The following is a 17,743-nucleotide window of genomic DNA, read 5'->3' as shown; positions in this document are numbered from 1 at the left end:
GTGAGACCACTAGTGACAATCCACCAAAACTTAGGTCCCTTTTTACGAAAATGATCAAGCATGTGATTTTTCCAAAGCGCAAAGTTTGTGCCATCAAAAATATGTGTCTCACAAACATCTAGCCCACTAGATGCCATCGTCTCGGGTCGGTGAAGACTATAAATAAGAGACCTAGCTCCGATACCACTTGTAAGGTCGAGATGACGGACTAGAGGGGGGTGAATAGTCCTTTCTAAACTTAATCGCATCGGCTAACCAAAACAATTGCGGAATTAGAACTATCGGTCTAGCCAAGACTACACCCTTCTACCTATGTTCTCTAGCACCTTCCAAAGATACTAATTAAGCAACAAAGGTGCTAGGCTAGCTAGAGCTCACCTAACCAATTCTAGGAGCAAGATCACACAAACCTATGCCACTAATACTTTAAGCAACAAGGGAGCTCCTACATATGCTAGTAAGCAAAAGCACAAAGCCAACTAAGCTCACTAGCAATGCTCAATAACAAGGCAACCAATGCCAAATTAGAGAGCGTAAATACTTAGCTACATAAACTAAGCAAAGTGACTAACAAGGTTACACAAACCTAATTAGCCACGCAAGGGAGCTACTTCTATGCTACACAAGCAAGAAGGTAACTAGTAAGCTACTCAAGCTAAGTAATTACAAGAGCAACTACACAAGCACAATGTATATGAAAGTAATTACAAGCTTGTGTAACGAGGATGCAAACCAATGGGAAGAACAAGGTTGACACGATGATTTTTCTCCCGAGGTTCACATGCTTGCCAACACGCTATGTCCCCGTTGTGTCGACTGCTCACTTGGTGATTCGGTGGCTAATTGGCATCACTTGCCAAGCCTGCACGTCGGGCATCGCAAGAACCTACCCCAAAAGTGAGGGTAGCTCAATGACACGTTCAACTAGAGTTGCTCTTCGTGGCTCCCGCGGGGCGAGCATAATGCCCCTCACAAAGCTCTTCTCCGGAGCACCGCACAAGCTTCTTGCGGGCTTCGACGTAGACCACCACCAAGCTGTCTAGGAGGTGGCAACCTCTAATAGTAACAAGCACCACCGGCTTGCAACTCGATCACCTAGTGCCACTCAATGCAACCTCACGATGCAATCGCACTAGAATCGCTCTCTCACACAATCGAATGATCACTATCAAGTATATATGAGATGGAGGGCTCCCAAGCACTACTACACAAGCCACCAAGGCTCTAGTGTGCTCAGCTTCTGGTCCAAGGCCAACCATGGCTTCTATTTATAACCCCACGAACAAATAGAGCCGTTACCCCTTCACTGGGCAAAAGTCGGGACGACCGGACGCTCCGGTCTGATCGACCAGACGCTGGACCTCAGCGTCCGGTCATGCGATGCACGCCACGTGTCCCCTACTTTAAATATTGTTCGCTTGATCTCAACGGTGATCTATCGACCGGACGCTCCAGCTTGAACTGACCGGACGCAGCAACCCCAGCGTCCGGTCGTTTCCAGTAAGGTACCAGACATGACCGGACGCGTCCGGTCGGTCACGATCGAATGTAGCACCAGTGTTCGGTCACCTCTAGCAACACTGCTCTGCCTGCATCATCACACATTACCTTGATCGGATGCACCCTATCAGTGTCCGGTCACTTCCAGCGCCAGCGTTCAGTTGAAGACCGACGCCTGCCCGCTGACTGCCACTTCTGACCGGGCGCTGGAACCCAGCATCCGGTCACTATGTGACCAGTGTCCGGTCCACTCTGTGAGACCCTATCTTTTTGGAATAGGGCGCCAGTGGCACCGTCGGACTGTTCGTTTCATCGCTGAGTTGATCCACATCAACTCCAACTTCATCTCCTTTGTAAATATGCCGACACCACCAAGTGTACACCACCATGTGTATGTGTGTTAGCATTTTCATAATTATTTTTCAAAGGATTAGCCACTCAACTTGCCATGCCACTCAACTTGCCATGCCACTCAATCCTAGCGACGTTGCAAAGTTAGATCACTCGAGTGGCACTAGATGACCAATATGCAAACTTCTCTACACACCTATGATCGGTGAAATGAAATGCCCTAGGTTATACCTTTGCCTTGCGCATTCCATTCCATCTCCTCCAATGCCGATGCAACACATGCACCAACACAATCAACAATGATATGATCCACTTCATATCCTCACGTGATTATATTGGTTCATCGATCTTGACTTCACTTGCTTTTCACCGTTGCCTTCATCCATCGGCGCTAAGTCTTGCTCAAGCTTCACCGCCACGTGGTCCATCGCTCTAAAGCCTCTGGCTTGCCCTTCACGCTTGCAACCGATCCATCAAGCCAAGTCTTGTCTTGATCTTCTCCACCTTGATCACATGACTCAATGTCATATCTCATGTGCAATGAGCTCCTTCATCATCACATGTGTGAGCTTTGCAACATCTCCAAGCCATTTTCACCTTCATGGCATATGTTGCTCACACATATGTACCTGTGGACTAATCACCTATGTATCTCACATAAACACAATTAGTCCATCTAGGTTGTCACTCAATTATCAAAACTACACAAGGACCTTTCACCATCGCCCTGCATCCCTAGCACGCGCGTCGCGCCCCTCATCCCGCACGTGAGCACGCCTTGCCCGCCCGGTGCCGGAGTTGCCTCGCCGACCGCCGTGCCCCACTATGCCGTTGCCGCGCCGCCACCGCACGTCGCCCCATTGTTGTGGGCCACCTTGTTCAGCATCATGGGCGCCCTTGGATGTGGGTCGGTTCCGCGCACCCCGCGGCCGATCCCCAGCCACCGCCGTACGGCTCCAGCGTCGTATCGATTGCCGATGACGACTCCTCTTTGTCGTGCTTTGTTTTTGTGAAGAGGAAAAGGTGAGGTAGGTAAGGATAGAATCTTTCTAGGGTCCTCAATGCGAGTTCAGTGACTCCCGTAAACAGTTTTCATGTCCTATGGGTTGATTTAAGGAAAGTACAAGGGCCTCTTAGCAAAATGAAGCCGCCGCCGCTGGGTTACCTGGTGGGCCGCCTGCCGGGTGCACCACTGGGCCGTCCGCGCCGCCTATCCTGGGCCTGATACCGCGCGCCTTGTTGGGCCGCTCGTGCCCACACGCTGGGCCGACCTACAGCCGCCGTGCCTGGGCTGCCTGGCCAAGCTGGCCACTGAGCCAGTTTGGGCAGGACCCCCACCCCCGCGTGGGCCGGCTTGACTGGGCCATCGCCTGCACCGTGCTGGCCGGTTTACCGCTGACCGCGTGCCCCGCTGGGCCAGCCAGTCACTGCCGCGCTTGGGCCGCTCCACCGCGCACGCTCCGCCCTTCTGGGCTGCTGGGCCGCTTAGATGTCGTTGGCCTTTTCGTTCTATAAACATTTTCTAATTAAGTTTTAGAAATAAACTTATAAAATCAATATAAAATTGTGTAGGTGTCAAAAAATGGTGAAACTAGTTTTGTTGAGTCTCTAAAATCATGATCTACCTGTTAGTATATTTTGTTCACATAGTTGTTAATATTCTTGAAAGCTATATAACTAATTTAAGGTACTTAATATTATAAAAGATAAACTTGTAGGAATTTCCATGATAAATCGGTAATATTGTTGAATCTGAAATTTGTACAGTAGGCTTCTAGCAATATTAGGTACTCACTATAATTTTTGTAGCTTCAGAATAATTAGTTTGCTAAATAGATAATGATGCCCTATATCGAATAATGATTAAATTGATAGAATAAAATAAAGAAATAACTTGGGTCTGTATAACTAAAATATTTATTGGGAAAGAACATCTTATTCGACAACATGGGTACGTAGATAAGTACGGTTGTCGTTAGAACTAGCTTATTAACTTGAGAGGCGTAAATCATATTGTACGAATCACGGTTGCAGTTGATTAATTACTTCTTGCATTGCATCGCATTGCATATCATATAGGTATGATGATGGGTCAACGGATCAATTGAAGGATGATTGGGAATCCAAAGATGGTGTAACGGTATTCTCTCTAGGAGATAATGCAATATGCTTTCTATTCAGTTGATGGTGGATGATCTGAAGATGCAGATACTAAGTTTTTAATATATATCTTACCCAGGCAAGTCCCGATGCATAACCCTTACTTTCTGTAGTTTAAATTATAGTTGTGCATTAAGTTTAAGGAGTTGAATGAAACCCACTTGCATATATATATTTTTATTATATGAGTCTTACTAGTATAATAGGATCGTGTAGAATGCTATGCTATAGGACTCCGGTAGAAGTCGAGTGATGACTGTCATTCGCAAGAGATAGGAAATATATTATTGGATTATTATCACTTGGAATATATAAATAGTGGAAAGGAAAATGGTGACCGGACAGGGATATGGTTTGGGTATTGGTGGGTGTAAGAGGTTGTGTCGCCGTGGACGCGGGGCATAGCTTGGTTACACTGCTTTCTCTGTCTATGTCGGTTAAGGACTGATCATTACATAAGCCATCGAGACAAGTCACAGACTTATTATCCCGAGCATATACTTGGGTATGGGCGCTTGGAAGAATTATTGCTCTCTTGTCGTGTGTTCTGGCTCTTTTCGGACCGACCGTCAGGGTTTTGTTTTAGTGGAGGAGGTCCTTGCACCGCACCGAGTCCGGAACTCAGGGGCGGGGGCTTGAAGTCCCAGTTTGGACGGGGACCTAGGACCCCAGGATAGGAGGGTGACGGGTTGGTCCTGCTTGTGCCTTGGGCACAAGCGGGGCGTGTGTTTTCGGGGTACCCAGCTGGGGGCATTGATTCGCGAATCGCCGGACGATCCAGTACGGCTTGTCTTATGTCTAGCACCATAGTAAGAACTGAAGATGAAAGATGAAAGATGGAAAAAAGAAATATGATTGCTTACCATCTGCTTGAAAGTAGCACATGTGCTTACATAGAATGGTTAGTTAATGAATCAATACGGCTATTAATAAAAATTGAATATAAGGACGCACGCTTAGTAATGCTTACTGCAAATGCAATAAACCCACAAGCCAGATAGCCTTACATATCCTTGGAGTCGTTTCTTTCCTCCTACCGGGTAAGTCATGCTGAGTACAATTGAGTACTCAGGGTTTTATTCCTCCTGTTGCAGGTGACAGGTGGATGCTAAAGCTGACTCTTGTGTATGGATTCCTCCTAGTGGGCTCAGCGAGGATTCCTTTACGCTGCGATCGTAGTTGTTATTTATAACTCTCACCAAATGCTTTTATAAATAAAAGTTTCATAATATGTTATCGTAGTTTATATATCAATACTTCAGCATGTCATTAATAGATGTTTATTTCTATTGTAACTCTGTTCACACGTTTATATTCTGTTGTTCAATTAAATTGTTCATATCTTTGTTAAGATGATTACATTCCGTTGTTATAACATTAAATATTATACTCTGATGTTGCATTAAAAGTGATGTAAGAAATGATTAAGAATGATGTAAGCTTTATTCTCTCATTTATGATCCTGATGGTAAAAATATGGATTTTCGGGTTCTCCCCTGAGGTGTGCCCGACGAAACCGAGTAATTTAGTGTTCTCCCCTAAGTGCTTAGTGTCTAATAGAAGACAAGCACTCCTATGAGGCATTAGATTAGGCAGTTCTACCACAGAGAGCCTCAGCGGCACTCCACAGGTCCTGAGTTCGACTCCCCGTAGAAGCGAATTTTAGGCTGTGGTTAAAAAAAATCCCTCGTCTGCCCATGACCAAAGCACAGGTCAAAAGACCCGGTCCGGTTCTCACAGGGCAACGGTACCCCTGTGTCACGGTGGGGCAGAGGTGGCCTGTGTGAGAAGTGTTTTCTTAGTTATCTAATATACTTGAGTGCACTAATGGAAAACGTTATTTACGTTTGCGATGAAAGTTCTACTGTGACTGGAGAAATTTTCTCTTTTGCCACCTCTTTCTATCACTCGTCATTTTCAGTCTCCCTTACCTGGAACGGTGAAATCTGAATGCTGGACATCACGAGAGAAAATATTCGTATGGTCGACTCTTTTCTGCAGGATCAATGGATGTGGAGCTGTAGACTAAAGGTGCTGCTGGGCCACTGGTTGTGTTGTGCCTGCTATGCGGGGCTGGTACCTATTTTTCTAGCTCCAACCTCTCCGAGAAACAAGCAGTCAGTCTGTTCGCTTTGGCTTATTCATCCGTATCTAGCTTATAATTTATGGTTTAAACAGTATTTTTTTCTCACACCAAATCAGTCCATAGCACTTTCAGCCATGGCTTATAAGCCGATTCAGCGGAAACGAACAGGCGCTGAGTACTTGTCCGGCCCATGAGCCCATCATAACATCTGACTCCCAGTTTCTGGTTCATCACCGTTTTATGCATACTGAATTTCCGTCTGGTTTGCAAATTTAAGCAAGTCCTAACAGACACAAGTGTTTCAACACGAAATTCTTGTTGACTTGGACACATGGTGCAAAATTCCTTCTCTGCCTTCTTATTTGCCACCTTCGGCTATACTCCGGCATGGCGGCATGGATTTGGCCAAAAGCTGAGAAAAAATGCCTCTTATCAAATTTGATGACAAATTCATGATCAAAGTGGATGTGTTTTCCCAATAGGAAATACCATCGGTGGATCATAGAAAATCTCCTCACCTCTATGGCACAAGTTTCTCAAGTTCACTGATATGATTTGATTAGTTTACTAGTAGTTCATGAACCCAATTACCTATTAGGCCCCGTTCGCCGGTCTGAAACTTGGCTGAAACTGGTTGAAAAATACTGTTCTGGCTGAATTATTGTGAGAGAAAAACACTGTTTCGGCTGAAAAAAAAGCCGAACAAGCCGAATATGGGGTAAGCCGAACAGGACCTTAGTCTCTTTTCTACATTCCAAAATATATTATAGATTTTAATAAGTTGTCCTAGGTGAAACTATTCTAAATTTAGCAAAATTTATATAAGTAAATAATACTATTTGGGCCTTACTAAACACCGCGTGCGCAGGCGAAGAAAAATCCGCCCGCACGCCTTCTTCTCCCCGCCCCCGTCTTACTATTCTTCTTCTTCCCCCGCCTTCTTCTCCCTTGCCGGCGCCTCCTCCCCTGCTGATGCCGGCCGCGCGAGTGCCCGGACTCCAGATCTGGCACGAGTGCCCCCGCCTCTACCATCTCCTAGCTCCCACCGCCCCGCCGCCCACCACCCACGGTGACCTCCTCCTTCCCCTCCCCCCTCCCGCATGCCATCACGCGCCCCCACCCCCGACCTAGCCCGGCCACCAGGCCTCTAAACCGCCTTGCTGCCGTCCCCACCGCTTGGCCTGCCTACCTTCCCCGAGCCCCTTCTCTTCTAAGCCTACCGGAGTTGGGGAAGAAGGAGTAGTGCGGGCCGCTGGAACCCTAGCCGTAGTCGGAGCTAGGGAAGAAGACGGCGGGCGCGGACGAGGGAGCGCGAATCGGATGACCGGGGAGAGCAGCAGCGCGAAATCAACGGTGGGTGCGGGTATGCACGCCGAGCTCCTAAATCTTGCACTTTTGTAAGTATAAGCATTTCCAATAATATTTACATTTTTTTATAATTTACCCCTTTGATAGATGTTACTATTCTTCTCTAAAATTCTATTAAATTTAGAATAGTTTAACTTAATTACTTTAAGTAATTTAAAGTCTCTTATATTTCAGGACCGTAGCCCAATTTGCATTTTTTTTTACACGGACTAGCAACCGGTTTGATCCTTGCCGGCGCCGTTGGTGCTGTGCATCGTAGGCTCCCACTCGCCCGCCCACCATTCCGTTCCCACCGCTCACTCCACGCCGGAGACGCGGAATCGAATCAACCCGACGAGCCGGACGGCATTCCCACCGCTGGTCGTTTGGCTGGCTTGCTGGCCGCCCCCCATTCCCTTGCCCGCACCGCGCAGACGCTGACGCGAGGGAGGGGTAAAGCGCGGCAAGGGGAGAGGGCCAGCGAGCCAGCCGCAGGCAGCCAGTGCGGCAGGCCGCGCCGCAGCCGCAGCAAAAGGCCGCACCGAAAAGCCCCTTTCCCCTCGGCCGCATCCCACATCATGACGATGGCGACGCCGACCCGTCGCTGCGGCGCCTGCGCCAGTGCCAGTGCTCGCGCAGTCGCCACTGAGTCCGAGACCCGGCCAGCGGCCACTCCACTCCCGCCCGCCCCGCCCCACGCTTGCTTCTCCGACTTGTGCACCCCCACCGCGCGCCACCTTTCGCTTTTGCTTTCCCTTTTGCGCCCCGCATCGCACTTATCTGCTTGCTTGGGCGATTTGGACTGGACGGGGTCGAGAGGGCGAGAAAAGCGAAGCAGGCGGGGAGAGAAGAATCACGACACCGGGCCGTGCCGATGGGTGTGTAGGAGTAGGAGCTGTACCTCATTGACCTCTCCGCCTGGGCAGCAAGGAGGAGATGACTTCCCCGAAGCGGGCAGCGGGGCGGGAAGGGTGCGGGTGCTGGGCCGCCGTCGCGCGGGGCCTCCGCGGGGCGTGCTTCCGGCCGGCGGCGCCGGCGGACGGTGACGGCGGCGGCTCCGCCAAGGGCAGACACGTTCACGACGCAGGTGGTGGATTCTTGTCATATTCTCTTCTCTTTTTTTTCCCTACATATAAGTCTCTTTTTAGTCGGTTGGTTGGTGGATGATGATCGTTTGTTTGGTTTGGGAAAGATTTGTTCCTGCCTGCTTGTTCGTTAGTGGCAAAGAGTTGGCTTGGCTATTAGCGTGGTGTTGTGATATATGATTGATGATTTGATACGCTGATCATACATGGCAATAGGAAGCTCTTCTTTTCCATGTTCTTCTGTCCCCAGCATTCTTTGATTGTATTGATTGGAGTTTATCATGGATTTGATCGTAGCTAAAGAGGAATGATTAGATTGGCATGCAATGGTTAGAAAGTAAATTAAGGGTCAAACTTCAGCCGCTGAACTGAAACTCTCATATGGATGTGAGTTGGCTATTGGTCGATCAACTTTTCAACAAGCCATTCTTGGTGGTTGGCTGATTAGAGCGGACTAATACAGCATTAGGTGATGCATTCAACGTTGTCTGTTTCTCCTATGCTAGGTGTGAATTCCATAAACAACTTGCACTATATTTATGAGCTTGCGCCGAACTATTTGAATGTTATATGCTCATCAGTCAGAGGTAAAAGGCATATCTTAATCTGATTTGTATGAAAATCCCCTTCCGGTCTGTCAATAGTCTGTGCTCCTTATCTTTCAATCCAAATAGTTTTATTTAATCCATTGTGGCACATTTCAGTTGCTAAGTGAGATTTCTAATCATAGGGAAACAATTGAAGCTGACGTGGTAAAAGCTTTGAGAAAGTCTATGATTCATTGGTTCCAGGAGCCAATTACATCTGACTGTGTTGCTTGCTGCTGTGATGTTATCATATTGCCTGAAAGTGACACCTCCACAAATGATTAACCTGGATAACATAACAAAGCATGGTCATGGTACTTCAAGTCAACTGGATAGGTTTGATCCTGTATTAAAAGCTGGGGATGACTATGCTAAGTACATAATACTTTGGGTCAATGCCTATAAACTTTGTCTAACCATTTTGGATATGTGGGAGCCTAAGAGCGAATAGTTTTGACTTTGGCAAATATATTCTATCTTATCTTAGTAATTGCTGTAGGTAAAAATATCATTTTCTGTGTGATGTGCTCAAGGAACTTTGTTTTCTCTGTAGTAGCAGAGACAAGATATCTGAATGCTAGCAAACGGGAGCTTGGTGATCATTTTCGGACAAAACATGATGGTGAAAATGGTGTTGATGCATCAATTGAAAAGAGAACACCCAAGCTACTTCAGTTTACCTTTCAAGAGTTGAAATCTGCCACCCTTAACTTCAGGCCAGACAGTATTCTTGGGGAGGGTGGGTTCGGTTATGTCTTCAAGGGGTGGATTGAGCCAAACAGCACTGCTCCTGCAAAACCTGGCACAGGGGTTACTGTGGCAGTCAAAAGTTTGAAGCCAGATGCGCTTCAAGGTCATAGAGAATGGGTGGTAAGTATTGTATGGCTTTTTTCTTTTTGAATGGAGTATTGTAGCTATGGTTTTAAAATAATCACATTTTCAGGCAGAAGTTGACTTTCTGGGACAGTTGCATCATAAACACCTTGTTAAGCTGATTGGATATTGTATTGAGGATGATCAAAGGTTACTTGTATATGAATTCATGGCACGGGGAAGTCTTGAAAATCATCTTTTCAGAAGTAAGCAATCACCTAACAGAGTTAATGCTTTAAGTTGAGTAGATTTAGTGCTTTGACTAATTTGTTTCCCCACTTAGCCTAACAAGTTGTTTGCTTCACTTATAAGTCTTTTTTGCATTTTTTCTGAGCAATCTTGGAATTTTTTTTGTCGTCTATCACTCTGTGACATCAGAGATAATTACATTCTAACTTAATTTGATTATGGTAATGTAGACCTGAGCATTTTAGCCTGGCCTTATTACATATTAAGTTTGACCTGTGCCAGTTACACCTATTCATATCTTCTTAGTCAATAGACAAATGATTTCCACACAAAAAAAAAAGTGGTTCTACAATAGTACTGTAGTGAGCAGGGATGCATGCCTACTACCAATGGTGGTGTCCATTCTATTCCTAACTTCTATATTGGTATTAGGTCATGCCCACATAACCATTATTGTTGGGAAAAAAATTATTACCAGCTTTTTCACGAAGTTGATTTTACTGTATGTGCCTAATCTTGTCGACTTTCCTTGTCAATCATAATCTTTCTGTCTTGTTGTTCTTATGATCCTGTCATCTTACTTTGTTTAATCTTGAAGGGGCTCTTCCCCTACCTTGGTCCAACAGAATGAAGATTGCTCTAGGTGCCGCGAAAGGACTAGCCTTCCTCCATGGAGGTCCCAAACCTGTTATTTACAGGGATTTTAAGACATCGAATGTTCTCCTTGATGCGGTACTTTATCTGTTGAATCTGTTTCATATCGTGCTTAGACAATGCATGCTACCTTGTTAATTGTTCTGATTTTACTTCTGTAGGAGTACAACGCAAAACTATCTGATTTCGGTTTAGCAAAAGCTGGTCCTCAGGGTGATAAAACTCATGTATCTACTCGGGTTGTTGGCACCTATGGTTATGCTGCACCAGAGTATGTAATGACAGGTATCAGGGATAAACTTTTGACTTCAATAGTTACCTTTAGCAGAATTTCTGTAGCTTGGCGTTATCTGTTGCATGTTTGTACTTTACAATGTTTCAATGAGCTTGTATCTGTTCTCGTGTTCGCTTCATACTGGATTCTAAATTGGCTTAACATTTTTCGCCGAAGATGTAAAACTGGGGTGTCATTCTTCCTTGAGTTTTCCACCAACTATAGTTCAAACTTCTTTCGAGTGAAACTGTGTTTTGCTTTTTATTGATGCAGTAAGGCTGTAGACATAAATAACGAATCTTCTTGGTAATAGAACTAATGTTACATATGATTGCTTCTATACTATAATTTCGCTTCCATACTAGAGTTCTGTTGTTTCAATTTGTTTGACTAACCATAATCTCAGGAATTGCACATACTTCTATGCTAATGCATGTGAGGGTAGCTTCTATATGCATCCCAGTGGTATTCTTTGCACAGGATTTGTATGCCTTACCTGATGAAAGCTGAAAAAATAACAAAATGTGTTAGTTTATGGTTCTTTCTTTAAGCAGTTGATATGTCAAGTTTTGTTACTCATATCATGCGTACTGTTTTCAGGGCACTTGACATCTAAGAGTGATGTCTATAGCTTCGGAGTTGTGCTACTCGAGATGTTGACTGGGAGAAGATCAATGGACAAGAAGCGACCTACAGGGGAGCAGAACCTGGTTGCATGGGCGAGGCCTTACCTAAATGATCGCCGAAGGCTCTATCAGCTCGTAGATCCTCGCTTGGGGCTGAACTACTCTGTCAAAGGGGTACAAAAGGTTGCTCAGATCTGCCACTATTGCCTCACCCGTGATAGCAAGTCTCGTCCATCGATGGATGAAGTTGTCAAGCAACTCACACCATTACAAGATCTAAATGACATGGCATCTGCATCGCCAAGGCCTCGCTCAACTCAGCGTGGTGAGTAGCACATGAACAAACTGCTCTTTACCAGTTTATCAGAGTGCAATTCTAGAAGCATCATCCAAGATGACTGATGAAGCTCACTGATTCTAAAAAAAATTGAAGTTCACTGCAATTTACTTTGTATGACAGGAAAGGTGCATAGATGACGGCCGGTTCTGCTGTAAGAAGAGCCGTGTGCTTCTGGTTGCTGGATGCTTGTTTGGTTTAATTGTATAGCAAAATTAGCTTTGATGTTGACTGCCGATACCTGGAGATGTGACACCGCCAGATGTCTCGCTCAGGTCAATCACGCTCTGTTTGGCTGGTTGGCAAAGCGAGATAAGGATGTATCTGGTTGCAACATGTAATAATTACTAGTATAGGGCGTGCGCCATCGCCCGCGTAGGCGGGCACATGAAAGATTTCAAATATGGAGAATATATAGACTGCAATATAAGTAATAAGGTAGGTAGATATACATCGAGGATGTGTATAGGTTTATATTACATCAGCTGTGGGGTGAAAAGAACTCACAAAGAAGGTATTCAATCTAGATTTAGAATTGTGTTTGGTAGTAAATATGCGCGAAGAAGGTGCCTCCGCATAGTTTGAAATCCACGATCATGCTCAGAGCTGAGTCTTACAAAGGAAGAAACTCATGCATGTAGCAATGTAGCATGGAACAAATCTCAGTGTTATCTAAGTACAAAGTACCCATATAGATGCAATAATAGAGCTGCACCTGAGTGGTTGAGTAAGAACACAGGTGGCTAAAAACAGGGACTATATAGCATAGTCTATGACTACCTATATTGTACCAGAAGAAAACCACAAATGGTCAAAACTGAAGTGGCTATGAAGAATATAGGTTTTTTTCTATCTTCCTTTGCATTGCAAGGACAAGGGTTCGGCAAGTAAAGGCATCCTATTTGTCTCAGGCAGAGCAGGTATATGTTTAGTAGTAATTTTATGGAGTCCTGGAGCAGCATGTGTGTAATATCTAAAATGTTCAGAGGTTGTATGCATATATTTTTATCTTAATTATATAAGACATGTTTGACCAATGAATCAAAAATTAGATAGGAGTGGCACACGAATATGCTAAAATCGGGAGGTTGCCAGGGTAATTCGTAGTAATCGATGCAAGGTTACCTTTTCTTCTCTGTTACCCTCGTTCTATCTATTGCTCCTGCTGCACGTTGGAGGTTCAGTTGCTGGTGGTTGTCCCTGCACGTGTAGGTTTGATATTATGTTTGAATCTGTGATTTATGAGCGGTCAGCACCAACGGAATATTAACCGAGGAGCATAAATATGACTGGGAATGGTACAAGGCACAAAAAAGAACGCAGGTTGCAAAAGCTCTGTAACAGGAACACAGGTATCAAACCAATCCACTCCTGTGAACGAATGGCACAGGGAAATACGAATCAAAACGGGGAAACAGACGTTGTTAGAGAAGAAGCAAATTTAATACAACAGTCTCTGCTATAAAGGAAAATGCGAAAGTAGAGGTTGTAGACATCAGAACAACCCTGTCCATAGGTAGATAAGTAGAAAAATCAAGGTAATCTCCATTCTGAACTGTCCATTATTGATGGTCATTTGACCCTAGGGGTGTACAGACATATTATGTGTCCATCATTTACATTATGTGTGTGACATGGGGGAATAGAACTTTTCTTTTCTAATAAAAACAAATACTTGTACCTATATATTATCAAAGAGAATGTGACTGTGAGTGATAGGTGGCCTTGACATCCTAATGGCAAATGTCCAATACCTATTTAACTCGATCATATAAAGCTGAGAGATTTGGCATAGCCTAAAAGTATACTCGACTATTGAACAGAAACTACCAGATGCATGAACTCTAGGTATCTTCGGTCCACCTTTGAAGCGGCTGTTGAAGGTTAGTTCATACTAAAATGATGCCTTCTCAAGGAGATCACACCTTGACACTATATGACCATCATGCAATGTCAAAAAGAAGAGAGCAAAACACCTTAGACATAATCGCTAAGGTATTGGTGCCCCCACTTGCTTTTGTACTTGTTTGAATTTGTCAACTTGCTAGTTTAAGTGAAGCTGCAACCTCTTAGTGAATAATGCAATAGCATCGATAACCATGCAGAAGGCATAGGCACGCCTGCAGTTGTCATCAGTAGCTACTGAAATTTTTTTTGCAAGCATAGGAAAACTGGCATCAAAATGGTTATTTCAGTTGTCATTCATTAGTGTCACTCTACAAAGCTCATGAAATCAAAGTACGCTGACCAGCAAAATAAATGTGAAACTACCTATAGTTAAAAATTACATATTGATACTTACTAACTGAGCAAATTTGTCAGCCTGTAGTTGTTATCAGTAGCTACTGAATTTTTTTTTTGCTAGCATAGGAAAACTGGCATCAAAATGGTTATTTCAGTCATCATTCATTAGTGTCACTCTACAAAGCTCATGAAATCAAAGCACGCTGACCAGCAAAATAAATGTGAACCTTTGAGTCCTATAGTTAAAAATTGCATATTGATACTTACTAACGATTTTTTTTATATTTTTAGCACTTTTTGTAAACTAATTTTAAATCTAACATTGTTTTTTTTCAAAACTAACACTTTTGGCCATGCCTATTGCCATGGCGTGGCAAAATGCCTGTGCCGCCGTGCCATACATGGTGGCGCGGCGAGAGGGGTGACGTGGCGACGACCGGGGCGCTGACCGGTGACGTGGCAGGGTCTGCCGCGCCACCGATCTTGGCGCGGCTGTAAGGTCGAGATGGCGGACTAGAGGGGGGGTGCATAGTCTTTTCTAAAATTAATCGCGTCGGCTAACCAAAACAAGTGCGGAATTAAAACTATCGGTCTAGCCAAGACTACACCCCTCTATCTATGTCATCTAGCACCTTTCAAAGATACTAATTAAGCGACAAAGATGCCGGGCTAGCTAGAGCTCACCTAATTAGTTCTAGAAGCAATGTCACACAAACCTATGCCACTAGTACTTTAAGCAACAAGGGAGCTTCTACACATGCTAGTAAGCAAAAGCACAAAGCCACCTAAGCTCACTAGCAGTGCTCAATAACAAGGCAACTAATGCCAAATTAGAGAGCTCAAATACTTAGTGAAAGTGCATCTAGCCCTTTAGTGGGTTTTGGATGATTGAATGACAACGTGATTAAAGGTCTAACCCGTTTGCTAAGTGTGGACATATAATAGGTTATCTCACAGGTACTTATTGAAAGCCAAAATGATGTGTTGTTATATAAACAATCTAGTTCAAGCATAAGACAACAATACAAATGAAATTCATATAAAGGCTTATTTATTGTGGGATTTCTATATACTATATGAAAGCAAGCTAGTAAGAATTAATTAATGAGACATGAGTGATTGCATATGGAATGGTCTTATATTTGAAGCTTGTTAAAGATAACAATACAAATGAATGGATGATTCAACACAAGATGTGACTTGATGGCTTGAGATGGTGAAGATAGCAAGGAAAGGCTTCAAGGTACTAAGCAAGGGTGAAGGGCAAGCGACGACTTGACGGCCGAAGAACCTAGCTAGGATGAAGAAGGAAGTACTTACATTTAGTTGAGGTACTAATCAAGCTATGATGGTCATGTTAATGTGGAGGATCAAATCACTATTGGAGTGTTTGATGGAAGTGACTTGATACATTTGGGATTATTCAAATTTGATGAATGGAATCAAGTCACGTGCTCAAGATGGCTATGCTCAAGTGAAAAGATCAATATTAACATGTTGGCACCCTCACTTGATGAAGATTGGAATACACAGCTTCGGTTAAAAGAGATCAACTCAAAAGGTTTAAATTCGTTATGCTTTTAAATTTGAGTTAATAGGAATGTCGTACTATTAAGAGGGATGCATCATGTTGATTGATAATCATTCATAAGTGCTCATGCCAACCCATGTGAGTTTTGAGTGTTTGAGAGACAAGAGCTAACTGATTTTTTTGCTGGTCTGGCAATACCGGACGTGATACCGGACGTGTCCGGTATTGATATCGGACGTGTCCGGTATGTGCCCAGCAATGATTAAATTCTTGTTGTTTTTGGGTTGGTTCATCGGGAGTTCCAACATGAGTCGGAAGTTTCGACGATCGGGAGTTTCGGCAATGGTCGGGAGTTCTGACGTCTTACGGTCAACTGACTTGGAGGGTTCACTGTCCCTGGTCATACCGGACGTGTCCGGTATGAACGACCAGAGGCCAATGGCTAGTTTTCAAATGCCTTGAGGGTCGGAAGTTCTGACGTGAGCTAGGAGTTCCGATACCTCACAAACTTCAACTCAGTTACTTAGTTTTCAAATATGCTGAGGGTCGGGAGTTCTGACGTGAGTCGGGAGTTCCGATGGTCAGAAGTTCCAGCATTCATCGAGAGTTCCGACGCCTCACATTGTCACTATAACTTAGTTACCGTTGGCGCAGTGTAAGTCATAGGCTGCTGATTCTATTGATACACATACACATTTTTGAGCCTTGCCAACTCTCCCAACCCTCTCTTAGTGAGTGATTGATCAAATTTGCCAAATCAAATTGTGGGTTGAGTGAAATTCAAAAATAGAGCAATCCAACCACTTGAGCACTTGTGCATATTGTCAATCTCATGATTTGCATTTGTTACTCTTGGACTCTTCGGCCCTAGACGGCTAGGCGTCGCCGGAGAGCACCCGAGAGATTGTGGTGTGCCTCGGAAAATTTGTAACGGTCGATTCCGCCGCCTCAGAATCAACTAGTGGAAGGAGGAAAAGGAGTTGGAAAAGACTCCAGCTAGAGTGACCTTCATGGTACCCTCTAGGGCTGACCTTCGCTGGGTCGCCCGTAGCCCCCTCAATGGAGAGTAGGACTCAAACGAGTCCGAACTTCGGTAAAACAAATATTGTGTCTCAATTCATATTTTATTTGATATTTGTGTTGCTCTAGCTCTTGTGTAGGTTCTCTATGTATATTGTCATCTCTAGTAGGTGCCTGCAGTTTGGTTTGAAAATAGAAATTGAAAAGAGCAAGTTCGGGGCTGATCTGCAGAAATCGTGTATACTGGACACATCCGGTATTAGAGCTTAGGGCTAAATATTATTTGATTTATGTTCCAACTTTGTGTTGTAGGGTTATAGCTTCTAGATATATTCTTTATACCTTGTTTACTCTGTGGCTAACTTGTGAGGGGTGGTATTACTCTTAATTTGGAGTTTCTATTTTGGAAACTCTCTTTTCTAATTGTTTCCGCATTTAAAGGTGTTAGTTTTCAGAAATGCCTATTCACCCCCCCCCCTCTAGGCGACATCCTAGGTCTTTTCAATTGGTATCAGAGCAAGGTTCTCACCTAAAGCTTCACAGCCGTGAGAAAATGATGTCGACGCCTATCAAGTTGGAGCCGGTGCTTCTCCAAAATGATGGTTCAAACTTTCTACCTTGGTCAATTCATGTACTCAATGCTTTTATGGATATTACCTCTTCCTATAGTTGATTGGAACAACTACAAAAAATTGTCAAAAGAGGAAGAGATATGTGTGCAACTCAATGCTTAAGCTATTAATGTCATTTTGAGTACATTAAGTGTAGAGGTTCAAGATGAGGCAATCTTCAATGGACAAACACCTCCGGAGAGTGCTCATCTCATTCGAACTAGACTTTTTGATTTATATGGAAAATCCAAATGTGATGACGCACTTG

General features: G+C 44.2%; 1 protein-coding gene across 3 annotated transcripts; it reads left to right on the top strand.

Annotated features, from left to right (window-relative positions):
• The first annotated feature begins 8,117 nt into the window (after positions 1 to 8,117).
• LOC136520224 (serine/threonine-protein kinase PBL35-like) lies at positions 8,118 to 13,029 on the top strand. 3 transcript variants are annotated; one of them, XM_066513672.1, is made up of 7 exons: positions 8,118 to 8,531; positions 9,676 to 9,986; positions 10,060 to 10,195; positions 10,777 to 10,910; positions 10,994 to 11,117; positions 11,707 to 12,057; positions 12,193 to 13,029. In XM_066513672.1, exons 1-7 carry the CDS (start codon positions 8,381 to 8,383, stop codon positions 12,207 to 12,209), a joined length of 1,224 nt encoding a protein of 407 aa, XP_066369769.1. In that variant the 5' UTR covers positions 8,118 to 8,380; the 3' UTR covers positions 12,210 to 13,029. The 3 variants fall into 3 exon arrangements, with proteins under 3 accessions (XP_066369769.1, XP_066369768.1, XP_066369767.1); XM_066513671.1 differs by having other exon boundaries at positions 8,119 to 8,531; positions 9,673 to 9,986; XM_066513670.1 differs by having other exon boundaries at positions 8,119 to 8,531; positions 9,670 to 9,986.
• Positions 13,030 to 17,743: the final 4,714 nt, after the last annotated feature.

Source organism: Miscanthus floridulus, chromosome 18 (genome assembly GCF_019320115.1).
Source record: "Miscanthus floridulus cultivar M001 chromosome 18, ASM1932011v1, whole genome shotgun sequence".
Taxonomy (NCBI): domain Eukaryota; kingdom Viridiplantae; phylum Streptophyta; class Magnoliopsida; order Poales; family Poaceae; genus Miscanthus; species Miscanthus floridulus.
Note: the sequence above shows the minus strand (reverse complement) of the source record. Positions and strands in the feature narration are given on the sequence as shown.